Consider the following 17,330-nt stretch of genomic DNA (forward strand, 5'->3'; position numbering starts at 1 on the left):
ATTGTTTCTAGTATATAAGCAAGCAGGAGCAGTTGTTGACTGTTTCTGTGGAGATCTTTAAAACTAATCTAGACACTGGCTAAGATGATCTGTTTGTGGTTCCTGAAGGTTATTGCATGATCCCAGCTGACTGTGGGGTCTCTTCTCAATTTTGTAGTTTCACATCAAGTGCATTAGGAAAATGTTCTTGGTTTTTGGCTGAGCTGGTAGTGTGAAGTAATGGTAATTGAGGAGGGTGAAGAGAAGGAATAGTTGTGTTTGGTATCTGTGAGGTGGATAGATGGATGACTGGATGAAAAAGAGATAAGAAACCCTCCCCACTTCCTATGGGTGCCTGTAGTTCACAGGCAATAGCTGGACTGTAAACAGTTGAAAAACTGTGGTATTTTGCCTAGTGACAACCTACTAACAAACAAGAGAAGGAGTCTTGTTATGTTCAGCTACTGACTGCTACTTTGTTGTTTGGCATTATCTTTTGTTAACTTAAGTGGAATTGTTGTGGGGAATTCTTTTTGTTCTATGGAAAGCAGGTAAGTGGGAAAATGAAAAGTTAACAGGTTTTTACCTGCCTCCCTTCTCTGTTCTTAAACCACTCATTTATTCCACAAAGTCTTGGAGTGCTTGATATCACAGAAATCTAAGATACCCCTCAGAAAATCAGCAGTTAGGCTGTGGAATTTCTAGATTTTGCAATAGGCTGAGTTTGGGGAGGTGCCCATATATCCTCCAGAAGAGCAGACTCCGAGAGAGGTGGAGTCCACAGACAGCTTTGGTCTGATTCAGTCTTAGGGAGGGGGTAGAAAAGGTCTTTTGATCGGTCTCACCCCTTCTGTCCCAGGAGCAGTGTTTCCGTCCTCTTGTTTGAACTAGCACAGTTGCTGGTGTTGCTTGTGGGTTTGGCATCAGTCACTCCCTCCCTCATCCTGCAGCCTATCATGTGTGTCCTTTGGCGCTGAGATAAGAGTGACCAGGGAGGTACTGCTTAGTTTGTGCAAAGCATGAATTACAGTCTCTGGAGCCAAACTCAGCTTAGTAGTCAGAACATGTAACTGCAAAATAAAGAAAAAAAAAACAAAACCCCCCCAAAAAACACAAAAAAAGTTTTTAAAAGAATAAAAAATTGGAAAAAACAAAAGAAAACAAAAACAAAAAAATTTTTTTAATTAAGAAAAAAAAAAACCAAAGAAAAAACCCAAACAAAACATAAAAGAACATGTAGCTGCATGTCACTATTCCTGGTGACTTTGCTCCTAACAGCCTTTTGACAGAGAAATTGTGGGATCCACTGACCATTAGTACTTTGAGGATTGAGGATCTGAACCTGAGGCTTTAGCTGTTATCTTGCTTCATTTTTTCCATCTGTTAAATGGAATTGTGTTTTCCATTATGAGTGTGATTCAAGTTGGATAACTGAAAAGTCCTATAACCCAGTAGTTTTCAGAAAACAGTCGTTTGGCTGGTGCTGGCCTATGACAAGTTAGTAAGATTAACTTTTGAGGCAGGTTTTCTAATTCCCCATTTTTCCTGGTCACCCCTTAGATATGTTGGTTATGCTATGTGGATAATTAGTCCAAAAGAACTGAGCCTGACACCCAAAAAATAGCAATTTCTCACATTCTCTTCTGGGGACTCTTAATTCCATCTGTAGTTAGCAAGTTGTGACTTAGGAGTATTTCATGTTGGGGAGGTGATGCCTGGGCCTCATTTACCTTGAGAACTTTGCAGGCTTTGTGTATACCTTTTTGCTAGAAAAATAATAGTACTTGTATAGACAGGTTTTCCCTGAGAGCAAAGATGTGTTCCATCTAGAGGCAGCAGCCTTTATCCAATCCTTGCTCAGGATGGGCTCCACCTCTGGGGCCTACAGTGTGATTGACCCATTTTGGTTCCTGTCTACATTCAGACATTACTACTAAAATGGAGCCATTAACCTCCGACAATTGGGTGCTGTTCAGCTTGAACAACATAGAGGAGGGGAGCTGACCTCTGTGTAGTTGAAGATCGAGTATAACTTTTCAGTCAGCCCTCCGTTTCTACGGATCCACATCCACAGATTCAACCAACCTCCTGTTTATTGGGGGAAAAAAATCTGCATGTAAGTGGACTAGTGCAGTTCAAACCCATATTGTTGAAGGCTCAATTGTAGTTTACTTCTGATGCACTAATTATCCTCGTGAGTCTTGTTTTGTAGGAACAGTTCCCAAATTACATCTCTTGTGGTATATGTGTGTATGCTTTGGAATTCGAGGATATTCTTGGGTAGTCAGTGGCTTTGACTTACTGTAGTTGTAGGCTATTGTCTCATTATTTTAGGACATTATTCTGCTTGAAATATAGTCATTGTCACCTCATTCTTATCCTTCTGGTCCAATGAAAACTGAGCATTCTGTTCAATTTTGATCTAATGCAAAGCTTCAGAAACCCAAATGGTGTGATTTTAAGTTTGCTTTATAGAAAATGAGACAGATACCTGCCTGCATAGGTGTTTAGAGAAGTCAGAGGCCATGACAGATTCTGAGGATCCCAAGCTGAAATAGTGCTATTGCGGAATGTAGAAGGATCAGGTGTCTCTTGGATAGCTCCTCTAGGTTACAGAAATACATACATTGAGGGTGAGCACTTATGTGTAGGCTATGTTGTCAGTTTGGGCATTAGTAGAAATCGTAAGCCTGAGTTTAATCCTTTTTCCTTTTCACTATCAGTTCTGTTCTATGTGGTAAGATTGACCAGACCACTCTCTGCAGATTGATACTACAACACTGGAACAAGGGCTGAGTGTGCTAGACACCTTAAGTTTGGTCGAGATGTGACAAGTGGCTTAATAGTGCTTTACTGTTCAGCAGAAGTTCTTGACTGCACTTTTAGGTTTCTTGGATGGTGACTACTGATTATTTTCTTTTATTTCTGTGCTCTGCTTTCTGTTCTGGCCTGGCCAGATCACTGCTGATTAGTGTTAGTATGCTTCTTGGTCCCTGACCCACAGCTGTCATCTGGAGAAAAACTTAAAATCTCTTGAGTTTTTGTACAACTTGGAACATCTCTAGCTCTGTGTGTGTGTGCGTGCATGCTTCTTTAAAAGAAAGTAAGTTTAGGAGTTTTCCTGTGTTAAGTACATGCTCCTTGCTAGAACCTCTTGGGTGTTTGGGGGTTAATGGATTTGGTTATGTACACATTTGTTTTCTTACCATTGTACCTCCCATTTCCAGATTTTTCCCCTTCCCCTAAGGTAAGCTACGACTTGCTCAGAATAGATACTCTGAAACAGTATTTAAATTCACCATGCTCCTTTATAGCAACTTCTCTTGAAATGTAGTAGTTTCCATACTTTTCCAGCCAAAGTCTCTTCAGACTGCTTTGAGACTTCATTTCATTGTCTCTTTTTTCCCCTAACCTTAAAGTAAGATGTCACTCCTTTTTCCTCTGTTCACTGTAGCTTCTCCTCCGACCATTTCCTCACGACCATTTCCTCACTACTCGCAGTGCCAGACACTCCCAGACAGTTCTGCTGTCTTTTACTTTCCCAGGCTTGCATTCTTTCTTTCTCCATCCCCTCTGTCTTATGTTGTAGCTTTAGAAAATGCCAGTATAATTTATATAAGCCCTTGTTAATCAGAAAGTAACCTCTAACTTGTGTTTTCTTTCTTCTCTTCTGATGTTCTCATTTGCAGGAGTCTGGTTGGAAGCAGATGTTTTTTTAATGGACTTGCATCTCCTCACCTTGATCAGGACTAAAGGACGGAGGCCTCTCCACCCCTTCCCCTTCCTCCAAGCCCCTAACCCCTTGCAGACACCCAGGGAATACCCTCTGCCCTACAGGATTGAAGATTGCCTGGCAGCCCTCCCAGTCCCACTCCTTTTTGCCAGGGGAAAGAACCTAAAGACTTCATGTGGTTGGGAGGGTGGCAGACAGGAGGAAACCATGTCCAGGTCCCTGGTCTCCATAGAGAATGGTGCTTTGTCCAAGGAAACGTATGAGTTTCTGATTCTCCAGCAGTTCAGTGGTGAGGTTGATGGGAAGACATCCTTCCCATAGAAAATGGATCCTTCCTGTGGGATCTAGGAGAGTGACTGGGTGTGCCAAAATATGCCCAGGGTCCTGCCCTCAGCACTAGGTATGATGGGGCCAAGAGGGTCCAAACCCCTTGCTAACATACCACTTCTTTGTTTAACTCCTTTATCTTCTTCCCAGCCCTTTGAGGAGGGACCATGAGGACAGAAATTACCTTATGAAAAGCTTCTGTTCTTGCTTTTCCCTCTTACATATTGATGGTTTGTTTCCCTGACCTCCCAGAGGGCTAAACCCTTTTAACTCCTTGCTGCCCAGCCTCTTCAGTGGACTTCCCGAGCAGAGAAGCCTCATGAGGTTGCTTTCTGGTGGGGAGTCTGGCAGAACCAATTACTATCCTCTACTGCTTGTTGCTCAGTTGCCTCATACAATAACCAGCTCCACTAGGTGTTCCCTTTCCCTGGGGCTTTTCCATTTCACAGGTGGAGCCCTTCCCCCAAGAAGGCTGCTTCCTTGTTTTAGAGGAAGGTACTGCCATTGGGAGTTGGGGACATCAGACCTCAGCAGTGAAGAACCCTTGTGAAGTTCTAGAAGTGGGGAAGGAGGCAAGTTGGGCAGGATATGGCCTACTTCCATAGGCTTTTCTTTTTTCAGGTTTGATGTGAGCATGGCTTGCATCCTCCAGGTACATACTTTTACTTATTGTGGGATAACCTGGCACTAGTAGGTAAAGTCACAAATTTGGTATTTTTCCACCTTTTGACTATTGATTTAATAGCTCCCCTCGCTCTGCCTGGAGGTACTTGCTGCCTCCGATAAGGAGCAAGGAAGAAGTGGAGCCTAATTTGAATGAGCTCAGCTCAGAGTTCTAAGGACCACCACTTGGGGGCCATTTTCTACACAGGCAAATGGAATTGCTTTTCCTATAACATCCAGACTGTGATGTGGTTGCTGCTGAAGGAAGAAGCAGCAACAGGGTCCTGCAGTACCCATGGGGTGATGGATGCTACTTCTGCATGCATCTATAGGGCACATGACATCTAACATGAGAAGAGACGTGGCATGTGAGACATAGGGTCACTGGAGACCCTTCTGGCTCAGAGGGGAGAGACTGAGTTGGACCGAACCCTTCCTCTGTTCCCTGCACGTTTCTGACATAGCCCTCAGTCACTGAGGGAGTCCCCCCCAGGGTTGGAGAGGCACATTCCCTTGGGACAGAGGCTACAGGTTTGTAGCTTTTTTCCCCCTGTCCCCCAACCCCATCCCCACCTCCACTTCAGAATATGGCACCCTGCCTAGCCGGCCAAGTGTTAAGTGATGTGCTTATCCTCAAGAGCAGCTCCGGGTGTCTTTTTAATGTAGAGAAAACCAAGTAAGGTGACAGTTTAAGGAGAAAAATATATATAGAATACCAGAAAAGCCGTTTACCCGGAGAATTTTTTTCTCCCCATTTTTGTTTTGTTTTTACTCAATGACACAATTTTTAGTTTTATTTCCTGATAGCAAAAGGAAAAAAAACCCAACCCTCAAAAAGGCCAAGGCCCCGTCCCCCTGTTGTCGGTGATTTGTTTGTCTTTCTGATAGGTTGAAAATTGTGTAATAAACTTGATGACGCTGTCAATCTTTTATACTGCATTGTATTTTTTTTCCTTTTGTAACAAAATATTTTTAAATAATAAATGGGGTGTGAGCTGTTTCATGGATTCTGCATTGAATAGATTTGTTGAGGTGTCTGGGACATGGGCAGGGGCTGATGTAGAGGCTTTGGGAGGGGAGTGAAACCCAAGTTCTCAGCTGGAATTGCACATTGGGCATGTAGTTGCGTGTGGTACACCTCCTAGGGGACCTCTTGTGCAAACCTTTGGAGGTGCCCCTTGAGGCTTAGCCTTTTTCCTTAGCCATCTAAACAGCCTAGTTAAAGAATTCCAAGTCATCCTTTATCCTTAAAGATTCCTAAGACTTATTCTCAGAATAAATGTCCTACCTTGTACAGTTTAGCTCCAATGTGTCACCTAGTTCAGAAAGGGAAGAACCTGCCCTTTGGTGTTAAGATGTGCTTACTAGTGCCTGCTTCCGCCATGTGTCTAACTGAATAAGCAGCATAACCGCAGTCTCTTTTTCATCTGTAAGATGGAAGTGCTGTTCTGCCCACCACACAGAGATGTTTTAAGAACCAGATAACAAATGTGAGCATGTTATGTAAACTGAATTGCTATCTAAGTATGAGGAAATACAGATTAGAAAGCTTATGTTGTGGAGTAATCCTTGGGATTCCAGAAAGCTGGCTTTTAAAAAAGCAAGGTGAACAAGAGGCAAGTAACAATAAAAAGTCAGAGACCAGGTGATATGTAATATGTTACTGGGACCAGTAAAGGCTAGATCAATCAGTGTAAAAACAAGTAACCCTGGGGGTCTATGACGTGAAATGAAGGAAAGTTGGAGTGCCTCTCAGAACGTAAACCAGTGTTCTCAAGCTGAGTTCCGTGGTCTGCATCACACTCATGTGCCGTGCTTGCTGAAATGCCTTCCTGTGCTGCATCAGTCTCTGAAGTCTAGAAACCTACTTTTTATGCCCCAGATGACTTATGTAACTGAAGTGTGAGGACTGCTAGTTTAGAGAAGCAAATACAATCTTCAGTTTCTTCTAGGGGCTACCACGGTGGTATAGAAAGGGAATGAATGACCTTTGGGTCACCTCTAGGTTCAAATCCCAGTTTACTATTTAAGCTGAATGCCCAGTACCCAAATCGACTGATATCCAAGTCTTTCCGCCTCACAGGGTTGTTGTATGGACTAAATATACTCTGCCAGGCACTGACTGAATATTAGTCTCCTACAAGTTGCTGTCACAGCATAGAATCAGAAATCTGAATCTCTGTCCTAAGTGCTTCCTGAACTGAGCCAAGACTTCAGCCCTAGAGACGGCTGCTGCAGTCACTTGACAGTTCTAGGCATGAATATGGACACCTGAGCAGGGCTCTGTCACTCCTGTGACCAGGGCTGCTCTGCTCTCCACTGTCCCAGAATATTGGTCCTTCAGGTCTGTATGGGGCATAGTGGCTTCCCTTGACACTACAGTGACTACAGCCTCTGACACGTTAACACTGAAAGACTAGCTGCGCCGATTCCCGTCCTCCACTGCCTCAGTTTCCGTTGTATGACGTTCTACTCTGGTGTGACTAACTGCATCCACACAGGTGTCTCCAACAAGCATCAGGAAGAATGAACACTTACAAAGCCGTGCACGGGAAACAATGCACTAAGCTTTCAGATAACCATAAAATAAATCAGAGGACTTTCTCATCCTAATCCTATCCCCATTTTCAACCGTTCATTCTCATGTGGTATCTGTTGAGGAATGGAACTTCCTTGATCCAGACTGAGACACACAAGACCAGGTTTCTAACCAGTTAGTAACCAGTTGTGTGATGCTTGGCTTTATTTCCTCATCTCTAAATCTGCAAAGTAGGGGTTAGATTTAAGTTGATCTCTAAAGTCCCTTTGAATATAAGCCACCTCTAAACTTCCAACTGAGCCTTCCATTCTGTGTTGCTGGAGGGTGACCTTAACCTATGAAATAAATGGAATAGGGAGGCCATGGAGAAAGAGTTCCTCTGCAGTTTGATGCCAGCAATTTCTTCAAAGCAGGGCTAGACAAAAAAGCACTGTGAGAAGCAGCAGAAAATCAAGGTAGTAGTGGGATACGTGACTGAAGGGTCAGGGAAGTTCCTATCGGATTTTTTGTTACTGCTTCATGCTTGGTTAGACCTGTCTGCTATAGTTTCTGGATGGACCCAAAAAGCAGCTGGGAGACAAGGACACAGAAAGGATAGGAAACAAGAAAAAGCATCAGTGCTTTGGATGGTGGAGACCTTCATAGGGATGAGAATGTGCCTGATCACAGGAAATAAGCAGTTAAAAATCAACATGAAATGCTTAAAGGCCAATTACTTTTTACTTTGAGTAAGAGCAGATATTCTTGGATTTATCTGACAGTAGAGGGGCCATATGGATCAAAGTTTCCTAAAGTGGATTCTGTCATGGCTCCTGGTGGCTTCTTGGGGCTAAAAAAAATGGCCTCTACTATGCAAGATGAGAAAGTTTCAGATAGTTACTTGGAAAAGGGAACGACACACTCACCTAGGGCACCATTTCTCCAGCTTAAATAATAAAAGTATGTGTTCCTTTTACGTGAACTTGAAATTTTAAAACAAATGACCAAAAAATATTGGTAAGTTTAGAGTATGCTTCTTCCAATTACTCATGCCTCACTCTGGAAAGGTGACAATTATCTCTAAGAGTAATGAGAGACAAGATGCTGGCTTTGGGGCAGAGGTGACAAGTACAAGCAGTCAGGATGACAGACCTGAGGAAGATACAGAAGTTGGCAGTGACTTTAGGGATTGAGGCTGGAGCTGCAGGAAGAAACTCAGTGGGACACCTTCATCGCTGTCCACACTGGATCACTAAGCACAGCTGAGAACACACTGCTGGGATAGTCTCCACCCTCTCCTGGAGTGGACGAAATTCTAGGGGCAGGTGCCGTAAGGAAAAGGCTACAACCCCCACAAAGGAAAATATGTATTTATTATAAAATAATGTTTGTTTCATGATGAGAGTAGAAAAATAACACTACAAGCTACTAAAAAAGTTCTGGAGCTCAGTCTCTGAGAAGTGGGATAAGAGGCTTTTGCATCGCCCTGGGAGCGCACCGTCCTGAGGCGCAGTGTGCTTGTGTGGGACACACGTGGCACAGCACACACAGGGAGTGCGTGGCTCAGGTCCTGCCAGAAGCCTAAGGCGCCTACACAGTCCACATAAGATGCTCTGGCCACGATGATCAAAGAGAAGAACTTGAGGTCAGAAGGGAACTGGTTCTGAGAAGGGCCAAGATGGGCACAGCCTTGCCCCTCCCTATACTGAAGTGTAGAAGAGTCTCTTAGGCTGACGGTCCTGGTTTGGAAGATGGTGCCCAGTGGCCTTATGTTCATTTGTTGCCCAAATGTCTGCTGAGGAAAAGCTGCAACCTTTCCCAGGACACCACTGACCCACCATTTCTCACTGGTCTGGCTAAAGTACCAGATATATGTGTGGCCTCAGCCAGTGAGGGCTGCTGGCTGAAATTTCTGTACTTCAAATCCTGTCCATACTGATGGCAGAAAGGAAAAAACAAAATGTTAAAAGACCAGTGGAAGAGAGCAGCTGGCCCGAACTGTTCTATATTCCAAGACTTGTGGCCCCAAAGCACAAGGAGAATACCTTCCCTAAGTAACTATCTACCCTAAATGGGAAAGGCAGTCCCAGAGACACCCTTTTCCCCTCCAGACCCCTCAGGCTTTAGAACAATGAATCCCTCCCTGGGATGGGAACCCAACCCTTAGGTGACAGGAAATGATCCCTAAGCAGAAGTACCTGGAAAAAGCAGCCATGGTGAGCACCTCAAGCAGCAGCTCTGAGCCACAGAAGAAGAGCAAGATGCCGTTCATGATGGCTTCCAGGCGGAGCACGTAGGTCTGCAGCAGCAGGTAATAGGAGGCCATCATGGCAGATGGGAAGGCCAAGGCCACGCTAATACCAAGTGGCATCTTTCGTTGGCAGAGGTTTCCCTTTGTACCTGTCAGACACAGGCCATGGAGTCACCTCCAAGTGGCCTGCTTTCTTTGGCCTCAGCGGAAAGAGGGGTGGGATGGGATGAACTGGCAAGTAGAGAAAAATGGTCCTGAATAGGGATGTGCAGATTTATAAACGGGGTCCCACGGCATTAAAAACTAGATGCTTTGGAACAGCTGTAGGTTTGGAGTTACTGAAAGGTCCTGCTTCCAGTCTGACTCCCAGTCAGGGAACAATGGGATCTTTATTTAAGGAAAATATTTTAAATTATAAAAATAATATATAATGATTAGAAACTTTTCAGCTAATACAGAAACTAAGACCTCGTGACTCACCTCCTAGAGATAGCCTATGATGTATACTGTTTCAGACTTTTTTTATGTGTATAGTCACATATTACTAATTATTATAAAAATAGAATCATACTCTGCATACTGTTTTGCAACTTACTTAACCATTTAACATAATTAGACATCTTTCTATGCGTAACTACTTTACTCTTTTTTAATGGCGATGAACAGTTTCATTGACTCAAGATCATAATTTATTTAACTAACCCTGTTTTGATAGATGTATAGGTTGTTTCTAATGTTTTGATGTTACAACATACATGGCAATAAACATTCTCACACAGATATCGTTGTGTGTCTGTCCAAGTGTTTGTGTTTTTCAACCTGTTTTTAGAAGTGAAATTGTTAGGTCTAAGAATATCAATTTTATATGATAAAACTATTAGCAAAAAGGTTATATTAATTTATATTGCTAGAGAGTGTGGGAATATAAATACCCACAAGAGTGTGGGACCAGAGAGACCTGTTCCTCACAGCCATTCGAATACTGGGTATTTGGAAATATTTTTAATCTGATGGGTGAAAATGTTACCTTGTTTTCAATGTGCTTTTTATTAGTGAGTTCGGGCATTTTATCACGTTTATTGGTCCTTTGTAATTATCCTTATGTGAATTGCCCTTTAGTGTCCCTTGTTAATTTTTAAAAGCAGGTTGTCTTTTTCTTAGCGATTTATGTGAGCCTCCTTTTTCCTTTGTTACATGTGTTCAAATTGTTTGTTTTCCTCAGTGTGTGTTTTAACACTGTTTTCAGGGATGAGATATTCTAATTAATAAGGGATGGCTCTGTATTTCTGGGGACATAAAACCTCTCCCAGAGAAATCCTCATTCAGAGGAGTGGAGGGAATCTCAGTTCCCAGCAACCAGTGAGAGGAACCAGGCACTCCTGTAGCAGTTAGACAACTGGGAAGGAATTATCTAATATCTAAAGCCACTTGCCCAGCTCCGACCCCACAGAGCAACAGACAGGTAAATCTTGAAGCAAAATACGAAGCAGCTTGAAACTTCAGAGAGGAAGTAATGGGATATACCAGCAGATCCAGTCTCTTATTGTGAACCTAGGTTATGCACTTTTCCTTGTTAATCAAGTTACAGATAGCAGCTCATCTCAGAAGGAATGGAAATAGTCTCTGGACAACACTCACCAAAAAATAGTCGAATTACTTCAATCCCAAGATAAAGGAAGAGCATCACCACATCCAGTACTAGATTGGCTGTTGGATATGGTAGCAAGAGACCTGCCAATACAAAAGCCAGAAGTTGCACACAACGTATAACACCATGCACTCTCACACACTTGGAAATAAAGAGAACAGGAGTCGTATCAGCTTTCCATGAGCTACTTAGTGAGACACGGGCAGGATCTGTTAGCCTGCTGCAGGATTTGTTAACTCATGGTGCAGCTATGTCTGATTAGGGCAGGCTCATTACTATAGGGTTTTATTCCTAACTCCAAGAGTTTGGGGGGGGCTCCACTCTCCACAGTTATCAGATGTACATCGGTACACAGGCTGCTGAATAGCTCCTGAGGGTCACCAATGGGCTTAAAGTGGAGTTCAGCCAAGTGAGGTGATGGAGGAGACTCAGAATGGAGAAACTCCACATTTCCCAAACTCAGATTTTTGCTGAGGGGCTTCCTGCTGAATCTTTCTCAAGGAAGCCATCTGATGAAGAGACTTCTCCCCTGCAGTGAAGAGGAGCTGCAGAGGGGCAGAGAAGAACGAAACCTAAGCAGATTTTGGTGGGAGTTGGCTCTGGGCTGAAGTGGGGAAAGTATGTGGGGGCAAGGGTAGTCAAACGCCAGACCTTACCTTTATACAAAAATATGAAGAGTTCCAGCAGGAAGTATGTAGCATAATACCACCCGTTCAGAAAGAACAGGATTTCCAGTGGGGTGGAGGACAACCTTTTACCTGAAAATAAGAGCACAGAGAAGAGAGACGGGCTGGAGAGCAGCTCAACCTCAGTTATTTGAATGGTTCTAACTTGGAGGAAACACGAGGTCGCAACTAGAGGAAAGAGCCACTTGGGGCACTTCTGATTGCTGATAATGAGGAGCGTGTGCGTGTACAGGGTGTGGAGGCGTCCCTTCCATCCCCTTCTTTCCAGATTCACCCTCAAACTCGACTCTTTCAGCTTCAGGGGTGAAAGTCAAGGCCCTCTAAAATCTAACCTCGTCACTATGTGGGAAGAGAAGCGGGGCGCAGAGACCAGCACTGGCCTGAGATCACGCGGCAAATTCTAGCTGAGCTGGCTTAGAACAGGCCAGCCAAGGATTTGGGGGTATTTCGGAGACCCGCACCTCGAGACCTTCGGGCACTCAGGATGGGTGAGGCAGCTAAACCCGGCTCTGGACAAGTGACGAGTGATGTCCCCCTAACACCCGACAATGGAGGATTTAGGCCGAACACTGGGAGAAAAGGGAGGGCCTGACGGGATCGGGACCAGCGACTCACACACCTCGAGAATCTCACCTCGCGGCGCCATCTTCAGTCCCCATGGAAACTGCAAACGCGGCTGCCACCGCCCCCGGCCCAGCGAGGTGCTGCCGGAAGCTGGGGACGGACTGGCCCCGGATTCTGGCCCCTCTGCCTGCCGGCCGCACTCTATGGTTACCTGGCGCCGGGACAGGCTCGGTGCAGTCCGCGCGTGCGCGGGGTGGCGGACGTGGGACGCAAACGGCCTTTACTGGAGTTTCGGCCGCGGACCTACTGGCGAACAGTGGCCGCTCACGGAGCGCAGGACCCCGGGGGCGGAGGCAGCTCCCGAGCTTCCCCATCCAAGTTTACAACGAGTTGGCAAAAATGGCCAGTTGTGGTGATGTGACCACAGGCCTTAGCCCCACGATTCTCTGTACAAACGACGGTCTGAAAATGAGAAACGGTGTGCGCGACAGTGCTCTGCAAATGCGGCGCGGGACAAGCAGTCTTTTGGGGAGGGCAAAGGGTTTTGTGCGTCCGATGTATGAACCAGATAATTAGAAGACACCAAAATTAGTCGAAATTAGAGGCTCCTTTCAAGGAGTAGAAATGAGATGGGAAGACTAACCGCGATCACCACGTGACCCCTGACGTGCAGTGGGAGTTGAGAAGAACAAAGTACTCGAGGTGGGAATTGGGAGACTGGGTTTGGAAGCCTGTCTGTGATTTGGAGCAGTAAAAGTGTGCAGTAGAAAGAAGGGTTTTGAGTGGACGTAGGCTGACCTGGCTGTTGGCCCGTTGGTCAGTCAGGTGGCACTCAAATCAGGTAATATGAGTACAGTGACACCTTTTTTGTGTGTGTACAATCATAGTTAATTTCGCAGTGTTAGGCAGTCATCACCACTGTTTCCAAAGCTTTTTCAGCATCCCAAACAGAAACTCTGTATCCGTTAAGCAGTAACTCTCCATTCTCCCACTTGCCCCATCCCTGCTAACCTTTGATCTACTTTTTATTTCTATGCATTTGTCTGTTCTTTATATTTTAAATAAGTGGAATCATAAAATAGGCGGCCTTTTGTGTCTGGCGCATTTCATTTAACATGTTTTCAAGGTTCACTCATGTTTCGTTTGTTTGTTTGTGGGCAGATAATCACTTATTTTGATGGAGGGACTGGGGATTGAATCCAGGACCTTGTGCATGCTAGGTGTGCACTCTACCACTGAGCTATCCCCTGCCTGCCCCACCTTCACGGTTCATTCGTGTAGCATATATCAGAACTTAGTTCCTTTTTTATGGCTGGATAACATTCGTGTGTGTGTGTGTGTGCGCGCGCGCGTGTGTGTGCTGCATTGAACATCAGCATACAAGTGTCTGTGTAAGTCTCTGTTTTTCATTTCTTTTGGATATATACCTAGGAGTGGAATTACTGAATCTTATGGTAATTCTATGTTTAACTTTTTGAGGAATCATCAAACTGTTTTCCACAGTGTCTGTAACTGTTTTACATTCCACCAGCAATGTACCAGGGTCCCAATTTCTCTGCATTCTCCCCAATACCTTTTATTTTCAGTTTTTAGAATTATTATCACTATCCTAGTAGGTGTGAAGTGATAGCTCATTGCGGCTTTGATTTGCATTCTTCTAATGACTAAATGATGTTGAGCATCTTTTATGCAGCTATTGACCATTTGTGTATCTTCTTTGGAGAAATGTCTACTCAAGTCCTTTGCTGAGTTTGTGTTTATTTGTTTGGTTTTGCTTTTTTCTTCCAGTTTTATTGAGATGTAATTGACATACAGCACTGTATAAGTTTGATATACAGCATAATGATTTGACTTTCATATGTCATGAAATGATTACCACAATAATCCTTCGTCTCATATAGATACAAAATTAAAGAAAGGAAAAAATGTTTTCCTTGTAATGAGAACTCTTAACAATTTACTTGCCAACTTTCATATGTAACATACAGCACTGTTAATTGTATCTATCATGTTGTATATTATATCCCTAGTGCTTGTGTATTTCATAACTGGAAGTTTGTACCTTTTGACTGCCTTTATCCAGTTCCCCCTTCCCCAGTTCCCCCTTCCCCTAACCTCTGGTAACCACAAATCTGATCTCTTTTTCTATGAGTTTGTTTGTGAAGTATAACTGACTGACAACACCATGTTAGTTCCTGTTACACGACAGTGATTCGGTATTTCTGTACATTTCCAAAGGATCACCACTGTAGGTCTAGTTATGATCTATCACCATACAAAGATATTACACAATACTTGACTGTATTTCCCACATTGTACATTTTATACCTGTGATGCATTTGTTTTGCAACTGCAAGTTTGTACCTCTAATCTCCCTCATTTCTTTCCTTTCCCTACCTCCTTCCCTTCTGGCAACCAACTGTTTGTTCGCTGTATCTATGCCTCTGTTTTTTTGTTATATTTGTTCGTTTGTTTTTTTTTTTTTAGATTTTGCGTATCAGTGAAATCATACAGTATTTGTCTTTCTCTGATTTATTTCACTTAACATAATACTCTCTAGGTCGATCCATGTTGTCACAAATGGCAAGACTTCATTCTTTTTATGGCTAATATGCCATTGTGTGTGTGTGTGTGTATGTATGTATGTATGTATGTGTGTATATATATATATATATATATATTACATCTTTATTCATGGGCACTTAGGTTGCTTCCATATCTTGGCTGTTGTAAATAATGCTGCAGTGAACACACAGGGGTGTATATATCTTTTTGAATTAGTGTTTTTGTTTTCTTTGGATAAATACCCAGGAGTGGAATTGCTGGATCATATGGTAGTTCTATTTTTAATTTTTTGAGAAACCTCCATACGGTTTTCCACAGCGGATGCACCAATTTACATTCCCACCCACAGTGCATGAGGGGTCCTTTTTCTCTACATCCTAGCCAACACTTGTTATTTGTTGTCTCTTTGATAATAGCCCTTCTGGCAGTTGTGAGTTGCTTTCTCATTGTGGTCTTGATTTGCATTTAGAGTGACTGACCTTTAAGGACAGAGCTGTACTCCTAGCTAATTGGGATGGAGGTGGGGCAATAATTGTTATTTCTAGGCATGAAGAAGGAGCAGAAGCAATTCCTTGAACCTAGAGAGAGTAACATGTATGGAGGATTCCCACGAGGAGCTGTGCAAAGTTTGAAAAACTGGTGAACTAATATCTGACCTCCTCCCCTCCCTTCTCCTCTGCACCCTGACCCCTGCTTGTGCCTCCCATTGGTAGAAATTAGCTGCAAGCCTGGAGGGCTTTCTTGAGTGTCAGGGGAGCAAGGCACACAGCAAGGCCGGGACGGGTGGAAATGGCGCCAGCACATCTGCCTCCTCTGCCTGCTAGATGAGAGAAAATAGGCAGGGTCCTGCTGTGAGCCTCCAATGTCCAACTCTAAAAGGAAGGTGGGCCAGCTGCTTATTTTTGAAAGTAAAGGTTTTTGAAGTGAACAGAGCTCCACCCGGGGATTTACATTTTGTATACAGCTGCTTTCACGCTACAGGCTTTCATGCCTTCAGGCTAAGTTGAGTAGTGGCAACAGAGACTGTGTGGCTTAAATACTTACCATCTGGGCCCCCTCCCCCGCTTTTTTGAATCTTTTCATTGTAATAAATCATAGCCATGAATAGAACTGTATGCTGAACCCCGTGAGTCTTCCTAGCAAATCGTCAAGCCTGAGGGTGGTCATAGGGATCCCTGACAGGCATATTACCCTTTTTATAGATCACTGAATTTCACTTGCTAATATTTTGTTCAAGTTTTTACATATGTTATATGAGAGATTGGTCTGTAATTTCCCTTTCTTATAAGAACCTTGTCACATTGGGTATCAAATGTAAAGTTGGCTTCAGGAAATGAAGCACAAAACTGTTTCTTCTTTTTCTATTACCTGGAAGACATTGTGTAAAATAGGTTTATTTCTTCTTCAGAAGAATTTACTGATGAAGCCATATAAAGCTGGAATGTTCTTTGTGGGAAATTTAAAAAGAACTAAATTTCTTTTATATATACATATATTTTTTTCCAAATATATACATGTATAATTGTTCATATTTTCTACTTTTTGGGTAGTTTGGGACAAATTTGTGGTTTTCAAAAATTTACACATTTAAAAATAAGTTTTTAAGTATATTGGTGTGAAGTTTTCATAACATCCTTATATTTTTTAATGCCTGTAGGAAATATAGTGATGTCGCCTTTTTCCTTCCTGATAATTTTAATTTCTTTTTTTCTTAATTAGTTTTGATAGGTGTTTAGCAATTTTATTATTCTTTCTAAAACATCAACTTTTGATTTTGTTTTTTTTCTTCACTTTATACTTGTTTTCTGTTTTACAGACTTCTGCTTTTCATCATTTCCTTCCTCCTGTTTTCTTCAAGTTTGACTTGGTGTTCTTTTTGAGACAGAAACTTACATCTTACCTTCAGCCGCACTGCTTTTCTAATATTTGTGTTTTAAGGCTATAAATTCTTCTCTACACATTAATTTAGCTGCATCTTTGAGTCCTGTGTGCTACTAAATCAAATTCATTTGTTAGTACTAATGACTTTTTGTAGATTCTTTAGGATTTTTTTATGTTCGCAATTATCATTTTCAAATCAAGACAGTTTTACTTCTTCCTTTCCGATATGTATGCCTTTTATTTCTTTTCCCTTCTCTTATTGCTCTGCCTAGGCCTTCTAGTACAATGTTGAATAGAAGTGGTGTAGATGGGTATCTGTGCTTTTTTTGATTTTTACAAAATATTCAGCCTTCCACCATTGAGCATGATATGAACTGTAGGTACTTCGGAGGAGCTTACCAGGTACAAGAAGTGCGCTTCTTAGTTTGCAGAGAATTTTTATCATAATTGAGTGTTGAGTTTTGCCACAGCTACAATTATTTAATGAGCAAGTGCTTTTCCCTCTTTATTCTACT

At 42.9% G+C, this 17,330-nt stretch overlaps 2 protein-coding genes across 7 annotated transcripts in view; one reads left to right on the forward strand and one right to left on the reverse strand.

Moving 5' to 3' along the window:
* Positions 1 to 5,634, forward strand: part of CPSF7 (cleavage and polyadenylation specific factor 7) — a 22,028-nt gene extending 16,394 nt beyond the window's left edge. For all 3 annotated transcript variants that reach the window (XM_064492280.1, XM_031459491.2, XM_064492279.1), the window contains exon 10: positions 3,669 to 5,634. The gene's annotated coding sequence lies outside the window, so the exon portion shown is untranslated. The remainder of the gene's footprint in view (positions 1 to 3,668) is intronic.
* Positions 1 to 12,576, reverse strand: part of TMEM216 (transmembrane protein 216) — a 27,242-nt gene extending 14,666 nt beyond the window's left edge. For 2 of the 4 annotated variants that reach the window (XM_064492284.1, XM_064492283.1), the window contains exons 1-4: positions 12,439 to 12,575; positions 11,776 to 11,877; positions 11,110 to 11,202; positions 9,419 to 9,620 (exon numbers count right to left, since the gene is read on the reverse strand). In XM_064492284.1, the coding sequence (XP_064348354.1) occupies positions 9,419 to 9,620; positions 11,110 to 11,202; positions 11,776 to 11,877; positions 12,439 to 12,451 (410 nt within the window). In that variant the 5' untranslated portion in view covers positions 12,452 to 12,575. Of the gene's footprint in view, positions 1 to 8,570; positions 9,156 to 9,418; positions 9,621 to 11,109; positions 11,203 to 11,775; positions 11,878 to 12,424 lie in introns of those variants that run through there. The other 2 variants (XM_010986973.3, XM_010986971.3) reach the window with 2 other exon arrangements.
* Between the last annotated feature and the right edge of the window lie 4,754 nt (positions 12,577 to 17,330).

Source organism: Camelus dromedarius, chromosome 12, assembly GCF_036321535.1.
Source record: "Camelus dromedarius isolate mCamDro1 chromosome 12, mCamDro1.pat, whole genome shotgun sequence".
Classification (NCBI taxonomy): Eukaryota; Metazoa; Chordata; class Mammalia; order Artiodactyla; family Camelidae; genus Camelus; species Camelus dromedarius.